The sequence below is a fragment of the Manis pentadactyla genome, chromosome 9 (genome assembly GCF_030020395.1).
Source record: "Manis pentadactyla isolate mManPen7 chromosome 9, mManPen7.hap1, whole genome shotgun sequence".
NCBI lineage: Eukaryota > Metazoa > Chordata > Mammalia > Pholidota > Manidae > Manis > Manis pentadactyla.
In genome coordinates this window covers 49,878,186-49,903,782 of record NC_080027.1, presented here as the reverse complement: position 1 = coordinate 49,903,782, position 25,597 = coordinate 49,878,186, and the positions used below count along the sequence as shown (strand labels likewise).

The following is a 25,597-nucleotide window of genomic DNA, read 5'->3' as shown; positions in this document are numbered from 1 at the left end:
TTGTATGATTTTATCACCTATAGAAGATTGATGGCTTCAAAGTGGCAAAACAGTTGTGATTCACTCATTGACTCAGAGAAAGATAAATATTGGCAAGAGAATCGTTCATAGGATAGTTTGGCTCTTTCACTTGGAAGACTATGCTGTTTGGTAGAAAAAGTTCTTTTATTTGCCTACCAGGGAACATGTTCCCAGCTGCCAAAGGCCAAAGATAGCCATAGTACTTGGTCTGGCTTTTTGTGGTAATTAACTTGGAAGGACAAGTGTTCTTAGAAAGTTCAAGTATCAGATAATAAATTAAGGAGTTCCTTTTTGCCTTATTTTCTGTGGTTCCTACGTTTTTAGGAGAATTGCAGAAGATATTCTTTACAAAAAGAAATCTGGGTCCAAAAAACAATGTCTGACATTAGCTTCCAAATGTAGGCAAGTAGAATATCATATTTCACCACTATCACTTATAGAGGCCATGGAGTTAAGTGAGCCTTCTGTTTGAGTATAAATCTCTTTGAGCAAACTTAAGTTGCTGTGGAAATTGACAGTGATGTAGAAATCATTTGTTACATTTGAGTACTGACCATGATTTCTTGCCTTGACTTTCTTAGTATTGCAGGAAGTGTAGCTGAAAGCTATGATACAGAAAGTGGGTTTGAAGATTCAGAGAATAATGACATTGCCAATTCTGTTGTGCGTTTCATTACCCGATTTATTGACAAAGTTTGTACAGAAAGTGGAGTTACTCAGGATCATATCAAGAGCCTTCACTGCATGATACCAGGTAATCATTTTGCAGGTAGTAGAGAACCAGAATATTGGATATAATTGAATAACAGTTGTTCTTGTGTGTCTACTTCTTTCTAACATAACACCTGTAATACTTGTCTTCCATGTAGTTCAACCATGCTGTTTATTTAAATTGTAGTAAAATATGTATAACATAAAATTTGCCATTTTAAACTATTTTTAAATGTAAAATTCAGTGGCATCAATTACATTCACAATGTTCTGTACCATCACCACTATTTATTACCAAAACTTTTTCATCACCCCAGACTCCCTATAACCATTAAGCAGTAACTCCACATTCTCCACACTGCAGTTCCTGGTAATCACTAATCTACTTTGTATCTTTATGAATTTGCCTATTCTAGATGTTGCACGTAAGTGAAATTATATAATATTTGTCCTTCTGTGTCTGGCTTATTTCACTTAACATAATCTTTTCAAGGTTCATACATGTGTAGCTGATCTCAGAACTTCATTCCTCTTTATGGCTGAATAATATTTATTGTATGAATGTACCACATTTTGTTGATCCAGTCATCCCTTGATGCACACTTGGGTTGTTTCTACCTCCTGGTTATTATGTATAGCACTACTAGGAATATTCACGAGCAAGTATCTGATTGAGTTTTTTTTTTTCAGTCTTTTGGGTACATACATAGGAGTGATATTGTGGGGTGATATGGTAATTTTGTTTAAATTTTGAATACCCACCAAACTATGATTAGTTTTTAATTCTAAAATATCCAGAATTTGTTTTAATTCTGCTTTTATACTCTTTCATTTTGAATACTGTAACTCATCCTAGGAATTGTAGCTATGCACATTGAGACCCTAGAAGCAGTGCATCGAGAGAGCCGAAGACTTCCACCTATACAAAAGGTAATTATTCCAGACAGCATGCTTTCAGGGTAAAACATCTCTTCTTAAAAACAGAAACAATAGACTGTTGTACCCCAGAAAGTACATTCTTCTAACTTTTTACAGAGATCATCTCTAGTTTAATGATACATTAAACTTTCAGAGGAGTTTATCATGTAGATCCTCATAAAAAGGATACTGAATTAGACTAGTAGATTCACCAAAGGAGCAATAATAACCTCTTGTTGAGTCTGCTTTTATAGGGAGGTCTATAATTAATTATGAACATTCTCACTTCCAAGCCCAAACCAAGATTTTATGCTCTGCCTACTTCCAGAAAAAAGGACTTAAGGCAATTTCCATAGAAACATCAGGTTGCTGAATCTGTATACATTACAAGCATACATCACAAGTGTCTGGAAAGTCTATTAAAAACTGAGAGCCCTGAACCACACCACATCGTCCTGAAGTAGAGTACCCTGGGCCTTGGCCTGGGAATCTGTACTTTAACGTCACCTCCCAAGTGATGGTTTTGCAGCTAGTCTGGCACCAGTCGGTGGATTAGGGTTCAGGACCCTCTTACCTATATAATAGAACTATTAAAAATAAATTCAAAGGAAAAATCAGAAGTCAGATGGATAGGAAAAATAATTTTATCAGAAATGTGAGACACAGTATGCATTATACTTTGGCTTTACACTTAACTCTGAGCTTCCTAGAGCCAACAAAAAGAATACTACTGACTTACACAGTTTTTATTGCTCAGTAAAAAAACAAGCATATCTGGTCTTCAGGAGAGATGGATTTTTTTTTCTAGCATTGGTATCTTCAAAAGAGTGTATCATATAGTTCCTTATTTCCCAAAAAGTATAAATATTTATTACTTGGCCATTTATTGTGTTGCTTTTCAATAAAGTCCAAGAAGGATGGGTCTTTTTAAAGATCCACTCATTTTTTTTTTTTGCTATCTATAAAAGTAACAGCCCTCCTCCTATAAAACTGAAGCATTAAAGAAATACACCTTGTACAAAGTGAAAATCCTCCATGGTTCTCCCACACTACCCACCTCCACCCTTAGCCATGATAGCACTGCCTTTAACATTTCTTTTCATAGTTTCACAATTTTTTTTTCCTTTTCAGAAAAAGGAATCATAATATGCATACTGGTTTGCAACTTCCTTTATTTACTTAACAATGTATTCTGGATATCCTTCTATGTCAACACCTAGATCCATGTCTTTTTTTATCATGGTGGCAAAATGATCCATTGAATAGGTATTTCAAACATTTTAGTAATTTCCAATGAATTTCCTGTTAATAAGCAATGCTGCAAAGAATCTTTTCACATTTGGATGCAGAAACATCATTTCTGCCTCTTCCCAAATGTGTTTTTTCATTTTGACTACCTGGCAAGTCTGGCTCAAGTTTTTTATATCTGTAACTGAAAAGATAACCTTGGTCCAAGGGTTGGAAACCCCACAAGAATGGTGTTTAAAATACTTTCTCTGTTGTTAGCCCAAGATTCTTAGACCTGTGCTACTGCCAGGAGAGGAGATTGTTTGTGAAGGTCTTCGAGTCCTGCTGGATCCCGACGGAAGAGAAGAAGCCACTGGCGGCCTTCTTGGAGGCCCTCAGCTCCTGCCAGCTGAAGGAGCCTTGTTCCTCACCACATACAGAATTCTGTTCAGAGGGACTCCTCATGACCAGCTAGGTATGGCCCATATTATCCATCAGAACCTGGTTATCTATGTGTTACATGAGGTTTTGATCCCATCTGTGTACAGTGAATTGCAGATCATTTCAAAGTAATCCTTTTGCCACACAGGTATTTTTTAGGATATTCCTGTCAATCAAAGCTAGTGATAATTTGGGTTATAGATACATACTTAAAGAAGCATGGGTCTCTTCCAAAAAATAAATCAAGGGTTCATTCACTGCAATGATCATAATTTCATGAGACAACATATTGTGACCTAGGGATATTCACAGTGTCTAGTGGCTAACAGTGTGCCCTGCTGATTGGACCCACCTTTCTGAGTCCTGCCTGTAAGGCTAAGGTCTTTGAGATGCATGATCCCTTTTGTGGAAGGATGTGCTATTAGCATCACAGGGTTGTACAGCACTAACTAACCCCATTTCCCTCTTAGCAGATAACTTCTCTTCTAGTCACTAAGCTCCCTCAACTTCTATTTCTGTTTTCTACTGTATACAGTCTTCTATGTTAGAAAGGAATAACATGCCCTGTCAAGTCTGAATTGTCTTTTTTAAATCACTGTTGTCTCTGTATAAACTATTCTGGTTGATAGGGAAAGTGTATAAGGTTTTGGATAAAACTGTTTGGACTCCAAATCAAGAAGCTCAGATTTAGGTTGCTGTTGACCAGTCTTGCTATCTTAAGTAAGTCCCCTAACCTATCTGGGTTTCAGGTTCCTTTTAATAAGACTTGGGAATTGAGCTACATTGGTTCTCAGCCTTGGCTGTTTATCTGAATTATCTGGAAAGCTTTAAAAAGAACTACCAGTTTCTGGGCCCAACCCTCAAATAATTTAATTTGAATCTTGAATAGGATCCTAGGAATGGGGAGACCCAGGCATCTGTGTATTTTAAGCCCCAGACATGATTACAGTGCATACTGAGAATTGACAACTGTTGAGATAAGTGGTCGCTAAAGGAACTAAAGTTCCTTCCTCATCTGAAATTATTAATTCAGTGACATTTGATGAGTATGTACTGTGTATGTTGTGCATTTTGTTAGATAGTGAAATTCAGGTGTAGTATCCTTAAAATCTCAAGAGTTGTACAATTCCTTGCTTCGATAGAATCAAGATAGTTTATTGTCTTGGTCATAAAAGATTGCTTACTTTGTAATAACCAAAAAGTTCGTAAAATTCAATAAACAAATGCATCTCTAGGAGTAGGTGTGCTCATTTTGAAAAAGTAAAAAATAGAGCAAAATTTCTCAGCCCTCTCCTGTCATATTAGTATATAAAAAATACATTTGTATTTGAAAGCCAAGTGTATTTTTAAAAGAAACTAAATATCCATTACTTCTAATTTTCTGTTCTATGACTTTAATGAACTTAGTGGCCATAAGCATACATTTTGAGCATATAAATATGTGAGATACTTGGTCATTTAAGTTGCTTTCATTTATTTCATTTATAGAAACCAAAGCCATACTTTGAAAGCTTGCATTGTTCTCTTGTTTTATTCCTGTCAGTTTTGGGGTTGATTTCATGTATTATGAAAATTATTTTTATCAGAGAGAATCTTATTTACCTTTTTTATTCTCTTTTTAAGTTTCTAATTTAAAATTTCTCCTTTAATGGCACTTAGAAATAGGATAGTTTGACATCTGTTATATATAAGCATATATATGGTTATTTCATCCGTCCTAGGATTTAAATCCTATGTATATCTTGATTTTGTTTAGCCTCTAGATATGAGCTTGATGTAAGATGATAACCAGTATTTTCCAGGTTAGGAATTGACAGGTACAGGGAATGAAGAATTATAATGATAAGTGGATATATGTATGGGTTCCTAAGTCAGGTAAACCTAGTTCAAATCTCACACACTCACTTACTACCTGAGGGGCCTTGCCAATTGCTGCTTCTGTTCTGAAATGTCTTCCCTCTTCCCCTCTGCAAATCTAAACCAACACTCTCTTCAAAGATCCCTCTCCCCTCACCCCTTCCAGGAATCACTCTCTAGCCATCTGGCATGCAGAACTCTTCTCCCTCTCTGAAGTGTTTAAAGCCTTGTTCCCTCAAACCTAGGAGCTAGTTACATGTTGTTAGATTCTGCATGCGACTTTCCTCTCCCATAGGGAACTGTGAGCTCCTTCCCCTAAGGGAGGCTTCGTGTATGCTACTTACTTTTTAGACTCTCATTTCATAACCTCAGGTAGTTAACAAATACTTATTTATATTTTCCCTTTCTTGCCTTAATATTTAAACTCCTAAGAATCTTGGACCTAAACCCATTCCTGTATCTTCTGAGAGCACATAAAGATCGTATAGCACCCCTTTTACAACATATGAAAACAAACTTTAAAAACCTTCCTTTTTTGCTTTATTATTACACTAAATATCATGGATGCCTTTTCAAGACACTTCTTTTTTCTGTACAAAACCTACCTTTCCCATAAGATTGCCTTCAATCTGGTGATCTTGTATGGCACACAATAGGTTGGGGAAATAGAAAGAATGAAGGCAGGCAGGATGTGACAGGTCCTTCACTCTGGGAAAGGATTGTGTCTTGGGAGTGAATTGCCATGCAATAAAATTAGTGACTATGATTCTAGAATCATGGCACTTTCAGTGCCTTCCTGAGCACTGTCCTCTCCAGATACAGTTCTCCAGCAGAGGCTGGTAAGATGAGCAGCAGATGCTATAAATGAGCTGTAAAGGGCTATTGCTGAGTCTATGTCCTGTCTTCCTATAGTTGGTGAGCAGACAGTTGTGCGGAGTTTTCCCATTGCCTCCATCACCAAGGAGAAGAAGATCACAATGCAGAACCAGCTGCAGCAGAACATGCAAGAAGGACTGCAGATCACCTCAGCATCTTTTCAGGTATTAAGAAAGGGAGCCATTCTTAAGTCTTACGCATGGTATCATAGCCACTTTCTGTGGTCATGTGATCAAGTGTTAGAGGATGGTGAGGATCAGAGGGTCTGAGACAGTAATCTTCAACTGCATAAACTCATGAACAGTCTTGTATTTAATCCCTCACTTGCTGAGCCCCTTTGCCAGCTCTGAGTATTATCTGTCAATATTTAGTGATTTCAGAAATTCACACACACACACAATTGACTCTTGTGTTTTTTAAAGCTCTTAAATAGAGAGCAACTCTCTTGGCATCTGTTTCAGAACAATGTGCCCTAAGATTTTTTTGGTTTTTTTTGGTATCATTAATCTGCAATTACATGAAGGACATTATGTTTACTAGGCTCCCCACTTCACCAATTCCCCCCCACATACCCCTTCACAGTCACTGTCCATCAGCATAGTAAGATGCTGTAAAATCACTACTTGTCTTCTCTGTGTTGCACAGCCCTCCCCGTGCCCCCACACACACTATACATGCTAATCGTAATGCCCCCTTTCTTTTTCCCTGCTCTTATCCCTCCCTTCCCACCCATCCTCCCCAGTCCCTTTCCCTTTAGTAACTGTTAGTCCATTCTTGGGTTCTATGATTCTGCTGCTGTTTTGTTCCTTAAGTTTTCCTTTGTTCTTATACTCCACATATGAGTGAAATAATTTGGTACGTGTCTCTCTGCCTGCTTATTTCACTGAGCATAATACCCTCTAGCTCCATCCATGTTGTTGCAAATGGTAGGATCTGTTTTCTTCTTATGGCTGAGTAATATTCCATTGCCCTAAGTTTTTTTGTGGAAGAGATGAAACTCCAACAATTATAACTAGGGCTAGAGTACTATTGGTACTAACTAAATAACCCCTGAGAAACTAAAGGTTTTTCTAGGGGGATCTGAGCATATCAAAACTTGTGGAATTACTGATACAAACCCAAGACTGGAAGAGTGATCTTTTCTTCATTGTTCCTTTTTTACAGTTCTGTGACATTTTGCTCTTCCTGTTCTTCCTGTCTTGTCTCTGACTTCTCAAATTTCCCAGGACTCTCATTCTTGCCTTATTCCTTGCAGTCAGAAAGCCTTCCCTAGTATCTCCATATACTAATTGTGTGAAATGTGAGGCTACTGACCTCTAGCCTCTGGACCTTCTCCCACCACCTGCGACCGGTGACCTCCTAGGGATTTCTACACTGTTTTAGCTGCCAATGAACTGAGCTAGAATATTGCCTAGCTATGCTGGTTAGGATTTGAGTCAAACTGATTTTTTTCTTCCTAGATTTATAGTATTGCTGGATGGAAAGAAACCTTTTTAGGCTAAATCCCCTATGTAGAACCAGCAGTTGAGAAATGAGAAGGACGTGTATCCTACTTCAGCCTCTATAAGAAAATTTCCCTATCTAAACATAAAAAATATAGTCTTAAAGAAACCCAACCTCAAGATACAAGATTTTCCTTGCCAACTATGATGAGGAAACTTTTCTGAGCCTTAATTTTTTGTTTTTAAATAAGAAATTGCATTACAACATGATAACCAAGGTCCTTTCAACCCCCAAACTCTTGCTGTTTGGTATTGTTATAATCTGTTACTTCTGTAATTTGCAGGGGGTGGGGGGCATCTAGAAATACTTATTGCTTCTGATGGGTTTGATCTCTTTTGTCTCTAGTTGATTAAGGTAGCGTTTGATGAAGAAGTGAGTCCAGAAGTAGTAGAGATCTTTAAGAAACAGCTGATGAAGTTCCGTTATCCTCAGTCCATCTTCACCACCTTTGCTTTTGCTGCTGGACAAACTACCCCACAAATAATTTTACCCAAACAAAAGGAAAAGAACACTTCCTTTCGGTAAGAAGACAGTCAGGTTTCATTTCAGCCCTCCCATAGTTGACTGTCAGGGGAAGCGACGTGCCCTTTGAGTCAGTGTGTTCTTTTTGTTTGCCATTCTGTCAAGCCTACTGGACCAAGCTCAGAAAGTTGTGGCACAGAAGTATTGTAACAATGCTTGTAATGGAGCAGTGTAACAATAGTAGCAATATGTCACAAGCTTCAAAAACAAAAAGCTGTAATAGGCTTTGACTACCCTGTCCCTCGCTTATAATATATTTTTAGAATGTGAAATTCTGTTTTCCCTTTCTCCCCCATTGATCACTCTCTAACTGCTTTTGATCAAATCCCATCAGTTTTCTTTAAGCCTGTTAAGCAGTTTTACTTTATCTAAAGATGAGAGCCTTTATTTTTTTCTTTCTTTTTGGTACCTTTTTGTTTTGATACAATTTCAAATTTACATAATGAATTCACAACATAATACAAAGAATTCCTATAATATCCCCTTACCCAGATTCACCAACTGTTCATGTTTTGGTCCATTATCTTTATCATTCTCTCTCTCACATATATTTTTTTCCTAGACTGTTTGAGTTACAAATATAACACCTTTTTATCTCTAAATACATCAATATGTACTTCCTAAGAACAAAGACATTATCTTAAATAATCACAGTACAGTAGTCACAACCAGGAGCATAAAGCTTTTATCTAACTCAGAGTCCATATTCAGATTTTGCTGATGATCCTTTATAGCTACTGCTGTTTTTCTACCTGATACAGAATCTAGTCCAAGATCAGGCATTATATTTAGTTGTCATTAGAAAGCCCTTATTTTCTTAAGAAAAATCTTAATAATTTATATTGAAACTTTTAAATTTCAGTTACTGCAAAATTACAATTGCTTTAAAATTCTCTTCAATTAGTGATAAAATATAGGGGCTAAAATTTCAGTTTGTTCATCCTTAATCACCTGGCATTTGGGCATCTGCCAGTACAAATTACACATTAGACTGTCCTTGTGCTGAATTTACAGAAAAGGCCTTGCCTTTGCCTAAAAGTGGGGTAAGCTGGGGATCATAGGAGAGTTGAGGTTTCAGACAGTGTGCCATTTCTAAATTGCATAGCTGTACCACTGTTACCTGGGAAGCAAAGGAGACCATGCATATCCAGGAATGATACACTAAAGCATGAACAGCTTCCTAGATATTTATAACAGTGAGCCGAGGGCCTTAGATTAGCACTGTGGGTTCACAGAGGAGCCTATGATAGTCATTATCCCAGCTCTCTATGGAAAAAAACAAAGCTTAGTGTGGTGTTTTATTGGGGTAGGGGGTGGGTTATTTATTTGTTTATTTATATAAATCAAGCTTATTGTATGTATCAAGCTTATCCTATTCAGCTGCAACACAGATATAGCAGTTTTAAATTTTAAAACATCTTAGAATTATCTTGTATATAAAACAAAGGATATAGCTCTAGCTGGGAAAAAATTTCAGAAGTCACATTGCATTTATTTTAAGTTCCAACTGAAATGATTTACAATAGGTTTTATTTAGGAAATACCAGTATTTTATTGTTCCTAACTATTATCCAAAACATATTTCAAGCCCTCAGATTTACATTTCAGACGACTAAAGACAGGGTCCCGTGAAACTATTTGACAGTAAAAGAGTCCTTATCACTTTTCAGCAAATGGCAAAAAAACACAAAAATGTTCTGTTATTTGTGGTAGAGAATAATGTAATCAAAAGCAATTTTACTTGAAACCCTCATCTCCTTCATCTTCATTTCCTGATTATTTAGGAAAAGGGTCCTTTGTTTAATTCTCTGGATTGTAAATATGCTGTACCCAGACTTTCTGTCAGCAAGAAAAGGTAAACTTTTGAAGTAAATAAAATGCTCTCAGGTCTGAGTTACTTATATCTTAGTATCCTTTTAATTAAAGCTAATTCTCAAAAGGATACCAAAATTTCTGATTCCTTATTTTTTTCTTCTCCAAAAGGAGAATTACGTTATTCTTTTTATATCTCAGAAGATTTACAGTGTTAGAAGGCAGGACACCACATATACGCACATAAAATATTTAAGAGATAAGTAAAGGTGTTGCAAACTATAATTGTCATAGGTCAAAGAAAAACCTCTGAGTTAGTAAAGAGTTTGAATCAGGAGAGAAGAGGGCAGGCTTTCCATGCAGGGAGACTTCCACCAGCATAGTTTGTGAGAACTGGCAGATGCAGTAGCATGAATAACCTGAGTGGATGAAGGGGCACATGTGCAGAAAAGCCAAACTGAGGGGTTTCGTTTTGGGGTGAAAAGGGTTTTGTGAACCTACCACTCTAGGCTCTTGAGCTTTTTGCCTATAACAGTGTCTAGATGACAACAGTGTTCTGTAGGAAATTATTCTGCTGCCATATAAAAGGTGATCTAAAGGAGGAGAGGCTTAATGAAAGCCTAGACAATAGTAGTGGCTGTGGGAATGAAGAAGAAACAAGTTAAGCAGTGTAAGTATCAAAAAATATAAGTTGTATCTTCATGTTAAATTGATATTCTCTTTGGTTTGATGACTTGTAGCACCTTCTCAAAAACAATTGTGAAAGGTGCCAAAAGGGCAGGGAAAATGACAATCGGGCGGCAGTATTTATTGAAGAGGAGGACAGGGACAATTGTGGAAGAGAGAGTCAATCGTCCTGGATGGAATGAGGAAGATGACATATCTGGTATGTAAGAACTCATTTTTCCTTCATGAATCAATTCTATTCTTTCTTCTTAAAAGCATAAGAATAAGAGACTAAGTCATAGTCACACTTAAACTTGGACTCACAAAGACCTAGTTCTCATAAGAAAATTGGAGGTACTTACCAGCATCTCAGAACTAGAAAAAAAAATTATTTTCTCAATACTCCATTGTAAAGGTTTTGTTAAATTATACTTCTCATTTACTAACTCCATAAAACTGGCCATTGTTATGTGGATCTCATCAGAGGAAAAAAGAAAGAAACCCCACTGCACAGGACAGTTAGGTATAAATGCCTTATTGTTATGGAATAAGAATAAGGAAATAAGGACACTGAATATTTGAAGTTGAAGATTTGGGTTTTTGGTAAAAACATTGTGGGTGCTCTTAATCAAAGTGGGCCTAAGATGAAGGGCTTCTTAGATGTTAAGAAAAAAATGCCTACTAAATATTTAAAAGAACAGACTCTGTGAAGCTGAGATACCTCTCAGTTGGGAAAATAGAAGTAGAAAACCAGTAGCAAAATGTCTTACTATTTTCTATTCCCTAACTCAGTATGGACTATGCTTATGGAATTAACACTAGAGAGAATCAGATCTAATCTGATCTAATTAGATAGGATACCATTGCACCCTCTTCCTTCTCAGGATCTTAAAACAATTACCAGTGATTATACAACCACTACTTCTACTAATGCTAATTACAACAACATTTCAGAAAAAGAAACCTCTCCTTTAGAGAGATTCCTGAAGTTCTCCTTTTCAATATGTGTACCTACACATGTGTCTCTGGGGCAATGAGAAGACCCACCATTACATTACTGAAAGGACCACTTGTTGGAACCCCGGCCTTCTCACAGTCACAGTCCCATGGAAAGCTACAAAGAAATACTGCCTCCAGTCACTAGTGAATCTCCTAATTTGAAGTTTTTGTGATTTCACAGAAGAAAACTATTATTCTATGATAGTTATTCCACCAAAAGACCAAATTATGTAACGCTCTTTGCTCCTCTGGAAATAAAAGGCCAACACGTAACTGATACCCGATAATATATTTACATTGTGAAATTCGTAAAGTAAGACACAAAATCTTATAATTGTAGGGATAAGCTGTTAGATTGTTTTTCTTATAAAGGAAGAGAGCCCTATCATTACCTTTGACATCGGAATCTTGAGTACATTTCCAAAAACATAGAAAGCTTAATTTGACTTCTCTCACTTTAAAAATAAATAATAAAGTAAATCAGGATAATTTTTAACATGGAATTTTTTTTAGTTAGAACATGCAGTACCAATTAGGAATGTTGGGTTTTTTTTTAATCCTCCCTAAAATACTTGATTATTGGGTAAATTCTTCCACAGTAAAATCTTAAAGGATTCTGTAACCTGTGATTGCAAAATTGTGAGGGAGTTTCCCATATCTACCACATCCTTTGACAAAAATGTTTCCATGAAAAAAGTATAACTTCTTCCTACTTCTTTAAGAAAGGTCTTTTCCCACTAGTGAGCTTCTGCTTAATCTAGAAATTCCTAATAAAAGTTTATGCTCTGAAAAGTTAACTGAAACCAGGATGACAAAGTTTGTGTAGTGATCATATAAAAGATAAATTTTACTGACAAAGTTGGAGTGTTCATTCCTAGAATTCTAAATAGAAATCACTGCACTTTGGCATTGATAAGCAAGACTGATTGAAGCAGAAAAATATGAATAATTCAAAATTGTATTTTTTTTGGAAATTTTGAGTTAATTGTCCTGACATCCTGAGTTAATTGAGCCCCTGATATTTTATGTCCTGACTACCAATTAAAATTAATTCTTGAGCGTAATGATTCCTCATAGAAGTAATAACATGGCTTAATTTGTGATGTATGTAATACCTGTGGCCCTAATAGAAACCTCTCTTGGTTTAAGGCTCCTCTTCAAAAGGAAGTCTTTAATCATCTACCTTGAGCTGTATCATCTCTCAAAACCTGTTTCTGCTACCACAGTTTCAGATGACAGTGAACTCCCGACAAATACCACTCTGAAGGCCTCAGAGAAGTCGACAATGGAGCAGTTAGTGGAAAAAGCTTGTTTCAGAGATTACCAGCGTTTAGGTTTGGGAACCATAAGTGGCAGCTCTTCTCGCTCAAAACCAGAGTACTTTCGAATCACTGCCTCCAACAGGATGTATTCACTCTGCAGGAGGTAAGTCTGTTTGGGGCTCCAAAAAGAGACTTCTTCCCTTTCTTCCATTCAAGTTTTGAATGGGCTATTTGCATCCATAGCCCACAGAGAGAAAAAAACGCCAGCAAATATAGCCTGGAGAGCAAGATCTCCAGGGATATATGTGTTTAAGGGACATGTTTTACGCAGCATGAGCAAGCATCTTATTGGCATTCTCAGAACTACTATTGTATCACTGAACAGTGCCTGTATCGGATCAAAGGTGAAAGGTAAAAATTTTTGTTCCCTTTATGAAGTGATAAATTAAGAACTTCTATATATCAGAAGACATCATTAAGGAATAAAAAGTCCAAAGAAATGGCAGAAACTTAAATAGGCACTTCACAAAAGATGATCATGGTGGTTAATAAATATCTGAAAAATGCTCAACCTGTTAGTCTTCAGATAAATGCAAATTAAAATCCCAGTGAAACTAGGTTATACCTGCAAAAATGACCACAATTTTAAAAACCAAGAATACAAAGTACTAATAAGAATGTTGATCAAGTGGTACTCACATTTATTGCTGGTGGGGACTGTATGTAAATTGGCTAAACAAGTTTGGAATGCTGTCTGGCAGCATCTACCAAACATCTAATGAACATATACATAATCTGTTATCTGCCAGTGCTACTCCTAGGTGGAGCAGAACTTTCAACAGAAATGCATATGTGCTCCCAAAGACATCTACAAGCATGTTCCTGGCAACATTTTTCTTACATAGTCAAAAACTAGAAACTACTCAAGACTAATAATAAAAGAATAGATAAATAAGTAATAATCACTTAGTAGGATATATGGCACTAAAACTAAACACACTACATCTGTATGCATGGATGGATCTCACAAACATAATGTTGAGCAAAAGAAACCAGACACAAAAGAATAAATTCTATTGTTTCCTTTTTTCTAAAATTCAAAAACAGGGAAAACTCATCCATGTTGTTAGCAGTCAAAGATAGTGATAATTTTTGAGGAGGAGAGAGAAACAGTGATCACAAGGAGATACAAGGGGATCTCCGTGGATGCTGGTGACGGTCTATTTTTTTTACCTATGTGGTAGTAATATAGATTTCTTTTTGTGTTAATTCATTTATGTTTTGAGCATTCATGTGTGTGTTATTCTTTGATTAAAATGTTTCCATAGCAGCTCCTGAAGCCCAGTGTACCTCTTAAGATTTACTTTGGAGCCCAAGGCCTATGGCTCTGGTAGTGGGATAGGTGGGTGGCAGAATAAATGGATGGATCCTTCTTTCATGGCTAAGTGAGACTTGTACTGAGAGTAGTCTCCTAGTCTTCAGGCTTAACACTATTCTGCCCCAGCATCAGTGGTTATCCAGCTGTCAGTCCAGCCCATGCCTCAAAGTAGGAAAATCTTAGATCCTGAGTGTAGCAGAGCATGGTCTGTGGTCCTCATGTCTCATGGAAGGAGGGGACAGCCAGTTCCGGGAGCAAGGGTGAAGAGTTATGCTGGTTCTTGCCCAGTTACTGAAGTAGCACCTTCAAGCCATTCAGCACGTTACCTTACCTAACACACAAAATCATTATATCTGGAAATAGGGGGGAAAAGCAGATATTAAAGTGGAGTTAGAAATAGAAGGCCCTAATAATGAACTGCTTTCCCAGTCTTCATGAATGATCATGTCTACAGCTAGGTCTCTTCATTAGTTTGTGGTGTGGTATTAGAAAAATACAGCCTGTAACTTCCTGGAGCACCAAAGTGCTAGGATTTCAGAATCTTCCAAGGTATCTCTGGTTAAGTATGGAAAGTTAATTTGGCATTCACTAAAGTCATTGAAGATTACAATTTTGCATGAACATAAACTGGATTTCCCCTCCCTCCTTTCAGCACTGGCTTATATCAAGATAAGGAATTAGTAGTTCTGGGAATGGGGAGGTGTAGTGCTTGTACAATATTGTGATTGTACTTAGTGTCACTGATTTGTACTTTTAAAAATGGTTAGCATGTTAAATTTATGTTAGGTATATTTAACCACAACAAAAAGATCACACACCTAAAAAAAGATAATGGAATTAGAGGTTGGGAGGTTATTAATATTAAAAACTCTCTTTAATGTAATATTTCTAAGTAAACAAAAATAAAGAAATGACTCTGAAACCTATCTTCTTGAACTAACAAATCTATAAAAACAAGATGTGTTTTTTATCTTCCCAACATCATATCTTGTAACTTTATGAGTTATTCCTTTTTAAAAAATTGTCAACATGTATTGTTAGTAAAGTATTTAAACTCATTTTGATAATTGAACATACTGTTTTCATACCTTTCATAAACTCATTTTGACATTTGAACATACTGTTTTCATAAAGTTGACATCAATCCATAATGTTACAATTTTTATTTCAAGTTGATGAAAAGTAATGTATAAGGCAAGGAAAATAATCAGTTTAACAGGGGCCTTCTTAGTAATTCTATATTACATTTTTATTTGCTAAGCTTAGGTTATTCAGCAAAAGTCTGCAGCATTGCTGAAAGGGGCTCATTTCAAAAAAGGCTATAGGTTAGTAGAAGGGTTCACTGTTTTCACCAGCAAGTCCTTTTCTTCTGAACCCCTGAAGAAATGTGTTAAAATGAAGTTCCAAGTTTGAGATACACATCTTACCCTTCAACCAATATGTTTCTGAGCCTTAGCAAATTACAATTATAATGTTATTCATATTATATTCTCCCTCTTCCTCCCTCTCTCCCCATTTCTTTTCCCTTCTCTGCTCCCCACCCCCATTTACCCACCCAAATCATCCTCTTGCTCCCTTCCATTTCCTTAAAGCTATCCTGGCCTTCTAGTTGTACCTCAAACTGTGCAGGACAGTAATTTACCAAGAGTAGCCCGCTGCTATCGACACAATCGCCTGCCTGTTGTATGTTGGAAGAACTCAAGAAGCAGTACCCTGCTTCTCCGATCTGGAGGATTCCATGGGAAGGGAGTAGTTGGTCTTTTCAAATCCCAGAACTCCCCTCAGGCAGGTAAGCATCACTTTACAGCACAATGAGGATCCTTTTACTTGAGAGTATTCCTAAAAATAAAGGATGTAATACCTGGGGATAACAGTTGGGCCCTTTCACCAAGCCAGCTCTCACACACAGACTCTCCACTGTGCTCTGTACAACATGTACTACTTAAACAAGAACTGGACTTAACAGTGTGGGGCTCTACTGTGAGTTTGACAACTTAATAATTACAACTATATCCTTAAATTATTCTGGATTTTAATAGAAATTAACATAATAAAGTCTTTGGTTCTAGGCTGTTTTCATTTCAGCAAACCAAAGTATACAGAGATGGAAACTAGATTATTCTAATCTTTTTATTTTCTTCTGGAAAGCATCCAAATACATTTAACAGCTTCAGAGGCAAGGAGGGATTCTGTCCCATGCAATATGAGATATCCTGTCATTCCTACAAGTCACATGCACACACAAAAACAAGGCAGCAAATGAATGACCAAAATGCTGGGTTAGGAGCTTTCAAGCAAGAGGTTTTTGGGAAGCTAGAGGGTGGCCAGCTATAGAAAGCAGAAATATTAAGTACTTCCGTCCCTTTTTCTGAGGATATTTTTGAGCACCATGTCTGAGGTCTCGAAGTCAGGAGCTGTATTTTGCTGACCTTTTTTATAACTTCTAGTTTATAGTAGACCCTCAGTAAAATTAAACAATGGACCTCTAAGGTAGCAGATCCAATTTAGGGATGACCACATTCTTTCCACTTTGGAAACTCAAGTTCTAGGTTCATCAGGTAAACTATGTGCTTTTCAGTTGTCTCTTCTGTATTCTCATCCATTTCCCTCCTGAAAGTTACAAATTGACCAACGTGTCTTTGATCATTCAGTTGACTGAGGGCAGCACATGCCAGCACATATTACTACTACTGTTACTATTATTATGCCTGGGTTAGAGTCCCAACACCAGTGTAGTTGAAGGCTTTTAACTGTTTCTGCCCTGAGGAATCCTCCCAAGCCTCATAGTGGGTATAAGAGAACACAGGATATAAAGTGAGTGTATCATTAGATGAGCATTATGGGCATATCACTAATCTTTTAGTTTTAAAAAATTGAAATTATTTTATTCCAGTGTTTTCTGATTTTTAATCTAATCTAATTTATATGATTTAACATATATAATTTACTGTATTTCACATTTTTGAGTTCACACATTTGCTAACATTTTAATATCTTTGAAATCAGGATGCAACTTACAGTTGATGTGATCACAAAGAATTTTGTCATAGTTTAAATGGCAGAGTTTTTTATCCTTGGGACATAAAATAATGGTGCATCTTATACCTGATGACATCTTAGAGTTTATGAAATATAATAATGGAATCTTAAAGTTGATAAAATATAATAAAAAAGTATGCCAATTAGTTATTTCCTGTTGAGGTTGTAACAAAATGTGTTAACATCTGTTGCGCTTCTGGTGAGCGCCCCCAGTGCCTCTTTAGAGTGGCCAGCCCAATTTCAGTGATTCTGTTTTGCTCTATACAAACCAGGCTCAGACTCCCTCCAACCCAGAATTGCTCTCACATTGGTTTCCATCTGTGCATACTTTCTACCCCTCTTTAAGGACCAGGGAATCTAGCAGTGGCTATTACGTCTTCTGCCCATCTTCCTCCACCCTTCCCACAGCAAACCCCTACAAGTTCATGTGCCTGTTAGGCCTTTTTGGCAGAATTGGAATAAAGCTACTGGTATTGGGAAATTCTAACCTCTGCCCATTCAGGGATGCCAAGGGCAACTACTCCATCCTCTGCTCTCAAAGAGCAGCATGGACAGGATGGTTGGGAGAGATCAACAAGGAGATGTTGTCTTTTGTGACACCTCATTTTGAGTTGCTTGGATAATGAGAGGCTATACTTGTGCCTGAAAGGACAGCCCTATGGTTTTCCAGACCGAGGCTCTTTCTGAGAAGATGATGAGGCAACCAAGAAGCAGGTGTGGTGAAACCAATATCACAGGAAGATTAGCCACTTAATAGCATGGGGCTGGTTTCTATATTTGGGTGTGGTAACTTGAAGATGTATATAGAAAGAATAAGCTCTCTATATATTTGTATGTATATGTATATATGTATATTTGTATAGATTCCTGTTTTATTAACATAGAGGCAGTTTGTTTTATTCATGTATTTTCCTTTTATAGCTCCTACCTCCTCTTTAGAATCTTCCAGTAGCATAGAACAAGAAAAGTACTTGCAAGCCTTACTGAATGCAGTTTCTGTCCATCAGAAACTCAATGGTAATAACACCCTTACTGTCAGGCCAGCACTTGCTCTGTCTCCAGGTAAGATCTGATAATACTTTTCTTCTTGACAACTATGAAAAGTCAGATTCATACCTAGGACTAGTCCCTTCATTTATTTGCACTGTTCCTTCCACATGACCCTTTAAAATTTTACCCTGTGGGACTATAACTTAGAAACCAGGGCCACTGTTAATGTCTAGTAAACAGTAACCAAATTTAGAGAGTCAATTATTTCCTTTTTAAAAGAGTAATAGGAGAGGAGGTGGGGAACATAAATAAAGTCATCTGGGTTTTTTTCCTTGAATTTTACTGCATAGACTTTATTTTAAAATATTATTACAAAATTGAATGTGTAAGTTGAACATCTGTTTATTAAATGTAAATTAAATCATGTATAAGTTTGAAGTTCCCAAAACTTCTGCAGCCTTTTATGATTCACAGTACAGTTTGTTTTCACTAGGTTTGGATGAAGCCATTAAGACTTGTACTAATATTCTGTTTCAGTTATCATGTGATGGAACCCCAAAGGGTTCATGTAGAGGTAACCCTAATGTGTTAGACAACAGGAGCATGTGACTTGAGAAGTTGGTCTTCTTGGCTTAATCAGCTATTTGAATTAGCTCAACATAAGCAGAAAGTGGCTTTTCTTGTAAAGTAACACCATGCATGCCTTGCTTCATTTATCATTCAATCCTCTGATTGCACTTGCCAAACCTAACTCTCTATAATCTTGCAAATGTGTGTATCTCTGAAGAAACAGTAACAGTGCCTTGTTATCTCTATTAAAGCTTTGGGTTCGTAAAAAGTACAGTGTTTGGCAGCAATTAGACATGCTACACATGAAGATAACGTTTTGTCATTTGAGTAATGTTAGCCTGAACGACATGGTTCTTGTTCTTCTTTTTGGCTGACTTTAGGGTCTGAAAGGAGGACTTCAAGAATGTCCACTGTGCTTAAGCAGGTAGTGCCAGGACATTTGGATGTAAACCCATCCAATAGCTTTTCTCGAGGAGGTTAGTAAGATTGATTTTATAACTGAGCACTGATACATCCCTAAAAGCAGAAAACTAATTATGGTTCAAATTGTTCTTAATTACTCTTATCTAAATAATGATCAAATTTATTACCAGCGTGGTGACAGATGAGTTTAGCCTCATGAGAGAGGTATAATGGTTACTGAGGTCTTATATCGGTGCTTTTGGAAGTGCTGGAAAGTGAGGCGAGCATGTCTAAGTGGCAAGGCAGCCCTGGGAGTGCTCCAGGGTGCTTCAGGTTTGCAGAGGGGAAGACCGATCACAGAAGCATAAGACGTGGGGGAGAAGTATTCCCAGACCCAAGGGTTGTGCCTGCAATGCCTGTTATTTTCACTCCTCTTCTCTGAAATGCTAGTTTGGGGGGCAAAAGAGAATGATATCCAGGTTACTGTTTTTTTTTTTAATCCCTGAGCTGTAGCTGCTGTCATGAGGAAATAGAAAAGGGCTGAGTATTGGCTTTTTTAGCTCCAAAAGGTGGTCTACATTGGTCTCTAGAGATTATTTGAGATTCTTTTACTTTTCAGAGGAAATTCCAAACCAAGTATCTTGATTTTAAAATTCTCCTACTTCACAGTGGAATCACTGACTCTCAGGCTCTTTCTCTCACTCCCACGCAACACTGGATCCCGTTGAAAACGTACCAGCAGAATGATCTTGGTTCTGCTTGAACGTCTTCAGTAATAGGACACTCATTTCTTCCTCCAAAGTAGTCCCTGGCATTTGCAAACAACTCTATTTGTCAGAAATTTCTTTCTCCTGTCATTCTAAAAATCTACCACCATGAAACTTTTACATATTAGGCCGAGTTCTGCCCTTTAAAATTAGGAAATTCTCAATCTAATCTCCCATACTATAGCCCTTCAGATTTAAAAACTGATCTAATCTTTTCGGAGAATTTTAGTTAACTCTAAATATCCCCAATTCAAATTAATTGTAGTCTACTCACCCTCTTTGTCTCTCAGTGAACTCTCCACAGGATTGAACTCATGCAGCCAAAGGTGAGCTGAGAGATGGAGATTAGCCCCATCACCAGGTTGACCCATACTGGGGTTAACATCACTTGAAATCTCCTTGTCTGCTTCCCATGTGCTGTTGTTCTTAAAAATATACTAACCTTGAGAATTTGGAGACCTAAATATACTATATACAAACCGTACAAAGTTCCATCCTTTTGTATACGGACTATTGTTTTAAACCTTCGGATCCTGATTCTGTCTACCAGTGTATTAGCTGTTGTGCCAAGCCTCTTGTCATACATACATTTGATCACTGTTCTCATGTGATTTGTTGTTTTAAAAAAGGCTGAACAAGCTAGGGCTAAAGACAAAAGCTTTCAGCAAAATAGCATAAAAGCCTCTCTGAAGAAAGAGATCGATCTGTTCACCTGTGTTGGTTTTACGTCCTCCTACTAAAACCCACTTGGCCTATATTTCTAAATCTCTGCCAGTCTTTTTAATTCAGTATTTGCCAACCTTTCAAACTGTTAACGGCATCACAAAAGCTTTTATGTTTAATTTAGCATGACTCATTATAGAAATTAGTGTGTTTTCCTAAGTAATTATAAATAGTCCATTAATAATTATTCTAGAATTTGGTTTAGAACAAAGGCTTTATTTTACAAAGTACACTTTTTTCCCCTTTTGAAAACCAAGATTACTGTATATCACCTGGCAGTCCTGTTGGTCCTTTAGATACATTTTTTCCCACCTCATCAGAACTTTCTGTAATTGCAGGATTTCCTAAAGCTTTCAACCTTCCTCAGTCATCTTTGTGTTTAGTGTTTCAGGCCTTAAGCTCATTGTATTAGTTTGCTAGAGCTACTGAAAAAATGGCACAAATTGGGTGGTTTAAACAACTCTTGTCTCACAGTTCTGGAGGTTAGAAGTCTGAAATCAGAATGTTGTTAGGATTGGTTCCTCCTGAGGGCTTTGAGCAATAATCTATGTCGTGTGTTTCCCCTAAATCCTGGTGGTTTGCTGGCAATCTTTGGCATTCCTTAGCTTGTAGAAACATCACTCAGATCTCTGCCTTCATCCTCATGTGACACTCTCCCTGTGTGTCTATCTCCAAATTTCCCCTTTTTATAAGGACACCAATCATATTGAATTAGGGGCCCACCTGACTCCAGTATGACCTCATCTTAACTCATCTTAACTTAATACATCTGCAGTGACCCCATTTCCAAATGAGGTCACATTCTGAGGTTCTGGGAGTTAGGACCTCAACATATGAATGGGGTGGGAGAAGGACACAGTTCAACCCATAACAGTCATATATAGCTTTTTTTTTTTTTTTTTAAATACCATTATTCTAAAGTTTAAGATACAAACTTTATTCTTCTCATCATTTCTTTCTTGGTGAATTTGAACTAAAAGATACTACAGTGACTTTTCCTAAAGTTCTTGGTATTTCTGTTGCCAAGAACTCCTATCAGATTTTGGTTCATGATTGCAGTTCCCCTGTTGCTTTACTTACCAACTGAAACTTTGTATTGTCAGCAGGCATGTCAGCAGTTTTTCCATTAAACTTTCAGTAGAATGAAACTTGCAACATGTGTCTGGTTAGTTGAAGCCCTCTCACCCTCCACCCTGCTCTTGAATGTTGCCTTTGTACACATCATTAAGAACACATTATCAGTTACTCCGTTTGGCCCGATGACTTGTAATACAAATTATAGGTACAAAATTGTCTCTCCTTCTATGTTGATACCTAAGGCTTATAGATACTCACTTATCTGTTTCAATTACATTGTCTTCTCTTTTTTTACATTAACTTCAGACTCATGGCTTTTTTATATGAGGGGATCCCCATTAATGGTTACATTATAATCATGAGTCCATTCTTTGCTATTTTCAAAGGTACCTGAAAGGCTATATTTACCTCATAGGATTAAAATCCCCTATTTAATGCATTTCTGATCCATTCTTTGCATAATGAGGCCATATTATTATTTTTGACACTATTCCCAAATATTTTCTTCTGAAAATTACTGTGAACTTAGTGTGTTTCCTTTTGACAGTTTTTTGCTCCTAACCAGGTACCCATCACTCTGGTATCTTAAGCTAGGATCCAAACATACAAATGTCATTCTTTTACTCCATCTCTTTAATTATTTTCACTCACAAAGCCCTCCAAATTTTCTGAGGTCCCAGTGATTAATTGGAAGGTGAGATACTGCAGTTTCCTGACAACTTCAGCTTCTTTCATGATCCCTAAAGCTGCTTCCTTTGTCCCTTCTGATGGTGTCATTCCTCCTCATGTGGAGTGGCAGGAATGGACTGAGGCAAGCAAGTCTGGGAAGTCTCACAATACTTCCTATTAACATGAACATGACAGGCAGATACCCACTCAGACTGGCCCGGGCAAAACTAGATGCAGACATTCCTATGTCCTACACATAGTTCCTTTCCTTGTACCTTCCCTCAGGTATGATCTCTTGGTTCTTCCAGTTAGGTACCACTTCTCCAGAAGTTCCTTATTTGTCCTGTGTGGAAAAAGGCTCCAATCTCTAAATCTTCCTCCTAACCTTCTCCCTTTTTCTCTTCTGCGTTTTTCAGTTTTTTTATTCCATCCATTGTAGTAGAATCTTGGTTTCTGGTTTCCTTCTTATATTTATGTCCACTGTGTGCCTTTCCCACTCTGATGAGCCAGAGTTTAGACTGACCTCCACCTCCTCCTTCACCCTTTTTCAGTTGGGGTGCTCACACTGCATTCAGCATGCATGTTGATGATGTAGCAGCTGCATGCGTCTAAGGCCCAGGAAGCAGCCTTCTTCACACAAGAACCAGTTAAGAAAAAATGAAGATGTGAATAGATCACATTGCTTTTCATTTAAAATTAAAAGAGCTTTTGAGCTCCAGGGGGGAAATACGTATACTTACAACTTGAATAAATTATGTTGTCTAGCAGAAAAATGCTGTAAGAAAATTGGTACTGCCTCTTAAATATAAAACGTAACAGCTGAGTGTATTGGGAAGTAGCCATGTGAGGGCAGCTTTTTAATTTTTCATCTTTTACATTTTCATGTCCCTTTAAGTTCCTCTACATGTGTTATTTCATCCTTGAAATAACCTGTAGGATAATTATTTTAAGGGGCTCTAAATGATGAAGTGACTTGGCCAAGATCACTTAGCAAATAACAGCATAACTGGGACAGGATTAGTTCATCCATTTCAGTGCAGCATTCACAGAATAGAGCTTGTATCTCATGCACTGTGAGGCATAAGGTTGCCGTCCCCACATTCAACCCAAATATCCCTTTCCTCCTCTCCTGTCTTTGGTCTGAATAGAGTGGAGGGAACACCACCAGCATTCCCAGGGGTGGGATGAACTGCATCACTTCTTCCCTGAAGCAATCCCCTTAGCCAGACAGCTCCTGGATGGTCCAGGGTCACGTGGTTGCTTGGGTGACAAGACTCTTAAGAGTCTGATTCAGTTACAGTCAAATTGAAACCACAGACCTACTTAGTGGGTGATATTAAGCAATTTAGGAAATCTCTTAATTCTCAGTGTCCTCATCTGAAAAATGGAGATGAATATTTAACTTTAGAGTCATTGCAAGGTATAAATGAAATAATATATGTAATGCACATAATTTAGTAACTGGCACATAACAGGAGCTCAATAAATGTTAGTTCCATTATTGTTGTTGTTAGGATCATTGGTGCCTAATACTCTGCTGAAATGGGAGGGAAGTCTACATTTGCATTTAAATTGCCTTAAGCCAGGTTGCTTCTCACTGGCTGAAGGCAAAAGATAGAGGGCATATACTGTAGGTCTAGGCCAGTAACTTTCACACTTTTTTGATCATGACTCCCAGTAAGAGATACATTTTATATCTATATGTATACATACATATCCATTTCATATTGCGATTCAGGTAGTACTAAGTCACAATGCAAAGTGTATATATACTTAAACAAAGCTTTCATGAAACAATATTCGTCTCCACCACATGCAGTGCACATAGTATTTTCAATTATAATCATTTTTTTTTAATGCTGATTTGACCTAAAAGTGATTTCACAGACCACTAAGTGGGAATCCTGCAGTTTGGAATTACATGCTGAAGACAAGTATTTGACACCTCCGAGTCACTCAGGAAGCTAAGTAGACCTCACCACCAGTGTAGCCATGGGATGCCTTGGTTAGCATGGCTGCCAGAGGGATATACAGTTCTCAGAGCCCCCTGCTGACCCCATATCAATACAGGCATTTTCTCATTGTTGATTTTCTGTGTGATAAAAACTTGGCTGTTTTCATTAATGTACCTCCATTTGGACATGCTTAATGTTTTTTATTTAATATTCCTCCTTTCATTCTTTCAGGGCAAATAATTGAGTTGAAGAAATGATAGAGGACCACAACAGCTTACAATGTACCAATTTTCAAAACAAAAATAATCAATAAATGTTTTCAGAACCTATGTATCAGGCTCCCAGCATGAATATAAGAATAAATAGGTCTCTGCACTGTGGAGCACACCATCGAGTAGAATAAAATGTGCAAATAATCACAATGCAACGTGGTCAGAGTTCAAATAGAGCTCTCTTAACAACTCTAGTGATGCTCAGGAGTGCTTTTCAGAGGAGTTCACATTGTTCCTGGATAAGGGATAAGGAGTTTGTCAGATAAAAAAATGGGAGAAATCATTCCAGGTAGAGGGACTAGAATAAGAAAGTGGTGTATGTTTAGAGAACAGTATCTCAGAAACAGAAACCAGCCATTCAAGCTTCGCTACAAGTATTAATGTCCCATATTCCAGTAGGAAATGTATGCTAAAACAAAGCCTTCATGAAACAATATTCATCTTGTAAGGAAGGAGAGCAGTCGGCCAGCACACAGGAGGTCTTTGCCTTTGCCACACTGTCCCGGGTCTGTGTTTGGTCTTGTAGTAGCATTCTCTGTGTGCAGTCAGCTAGTACCTCCAGAACCCTTAGCTTTCTGACTTCCTTTGGCCACTAAAGCCGTCAGTGCCCTTCATTTCCTGCTTGTAGAAGGGTCAGGCAGAAATGAAAAATCACTTCAAATGATTTTATGCAGTTTCTTTCTTTTGGAAAAAAAAATACATATATATATGTATACATATATATATTACTCAAATTACAAAAGTATTATCTCTAATACTGCCTATCATTTTGGTGCAAGTAGGGATTTTAGGAGAAGTCATTACTTCAATCATCACAAGCTGTGTTTTGATTGGTATTGGGTATTGTCACAGGATCATGGATTTTTGCTTCTCACAACTGTTTATGGAAAATGAATGCAATTTTCAAATAAAAAGAGAAAGAAAAAGATAGTGTGGCAAT

General features: G+C 37.3%; 1 protein-coding gene across 3 annotated transcripts in view; it reads left to right on the top strand.

Moving 5' to 3' along the window:
- SBF2 (SET binding factor 2) overlaps positions 1 to 25,597 on the top strand; it is a 558,284-nt gene that overhangs the window by 484,288 nt on the left and 48,399 nt on the right. For 2 of the 3 annotated variants that reach the window (XM_057507357.1, XM_057507356.1), the window contains 9 exons: positions 603 to 775; positions 1,589 to 1,662; positions 3,157 to 3,352; positions 6,088 to 6,215; positions 7,900 to 8,075; positions 10,629 to 10,774; positions 12,780 to 12,978; positions 15,786 to 15,982; positions 18,154 to 18,294. In XM_057507357.1, coding sequence (XP_057363340.1) covers positions 603 to 775; positions 1,589 to 1,662; positions 3,157 to 3,352; positions 6,088 to 6,215; positions 7,900 to 8,075; positions 10,629 to 10,774; positions 12,780 to 12,978; positions 15,786 to 15,982; positions 18,154 to 18,294 — 1,430 coding nt within the window. Of the gene's footprint in view, positions 1 to 602; positions 776 to 1,588; positions 1,663 to 3,156; positions 3,353 to 6,087; positions 6,216 to 7,899; positions 8,076 to 10,628; positions 10,775 to 12,779; positions 12,979 to 15,785; positions 15,983 to 18,153; positions 18,295 to 19,172; positions 19,269 to 25,597 lie in introns of all 3 variants that reach the window. The other variant, XM_057507359.1, reaches the window with a different exon arrangement.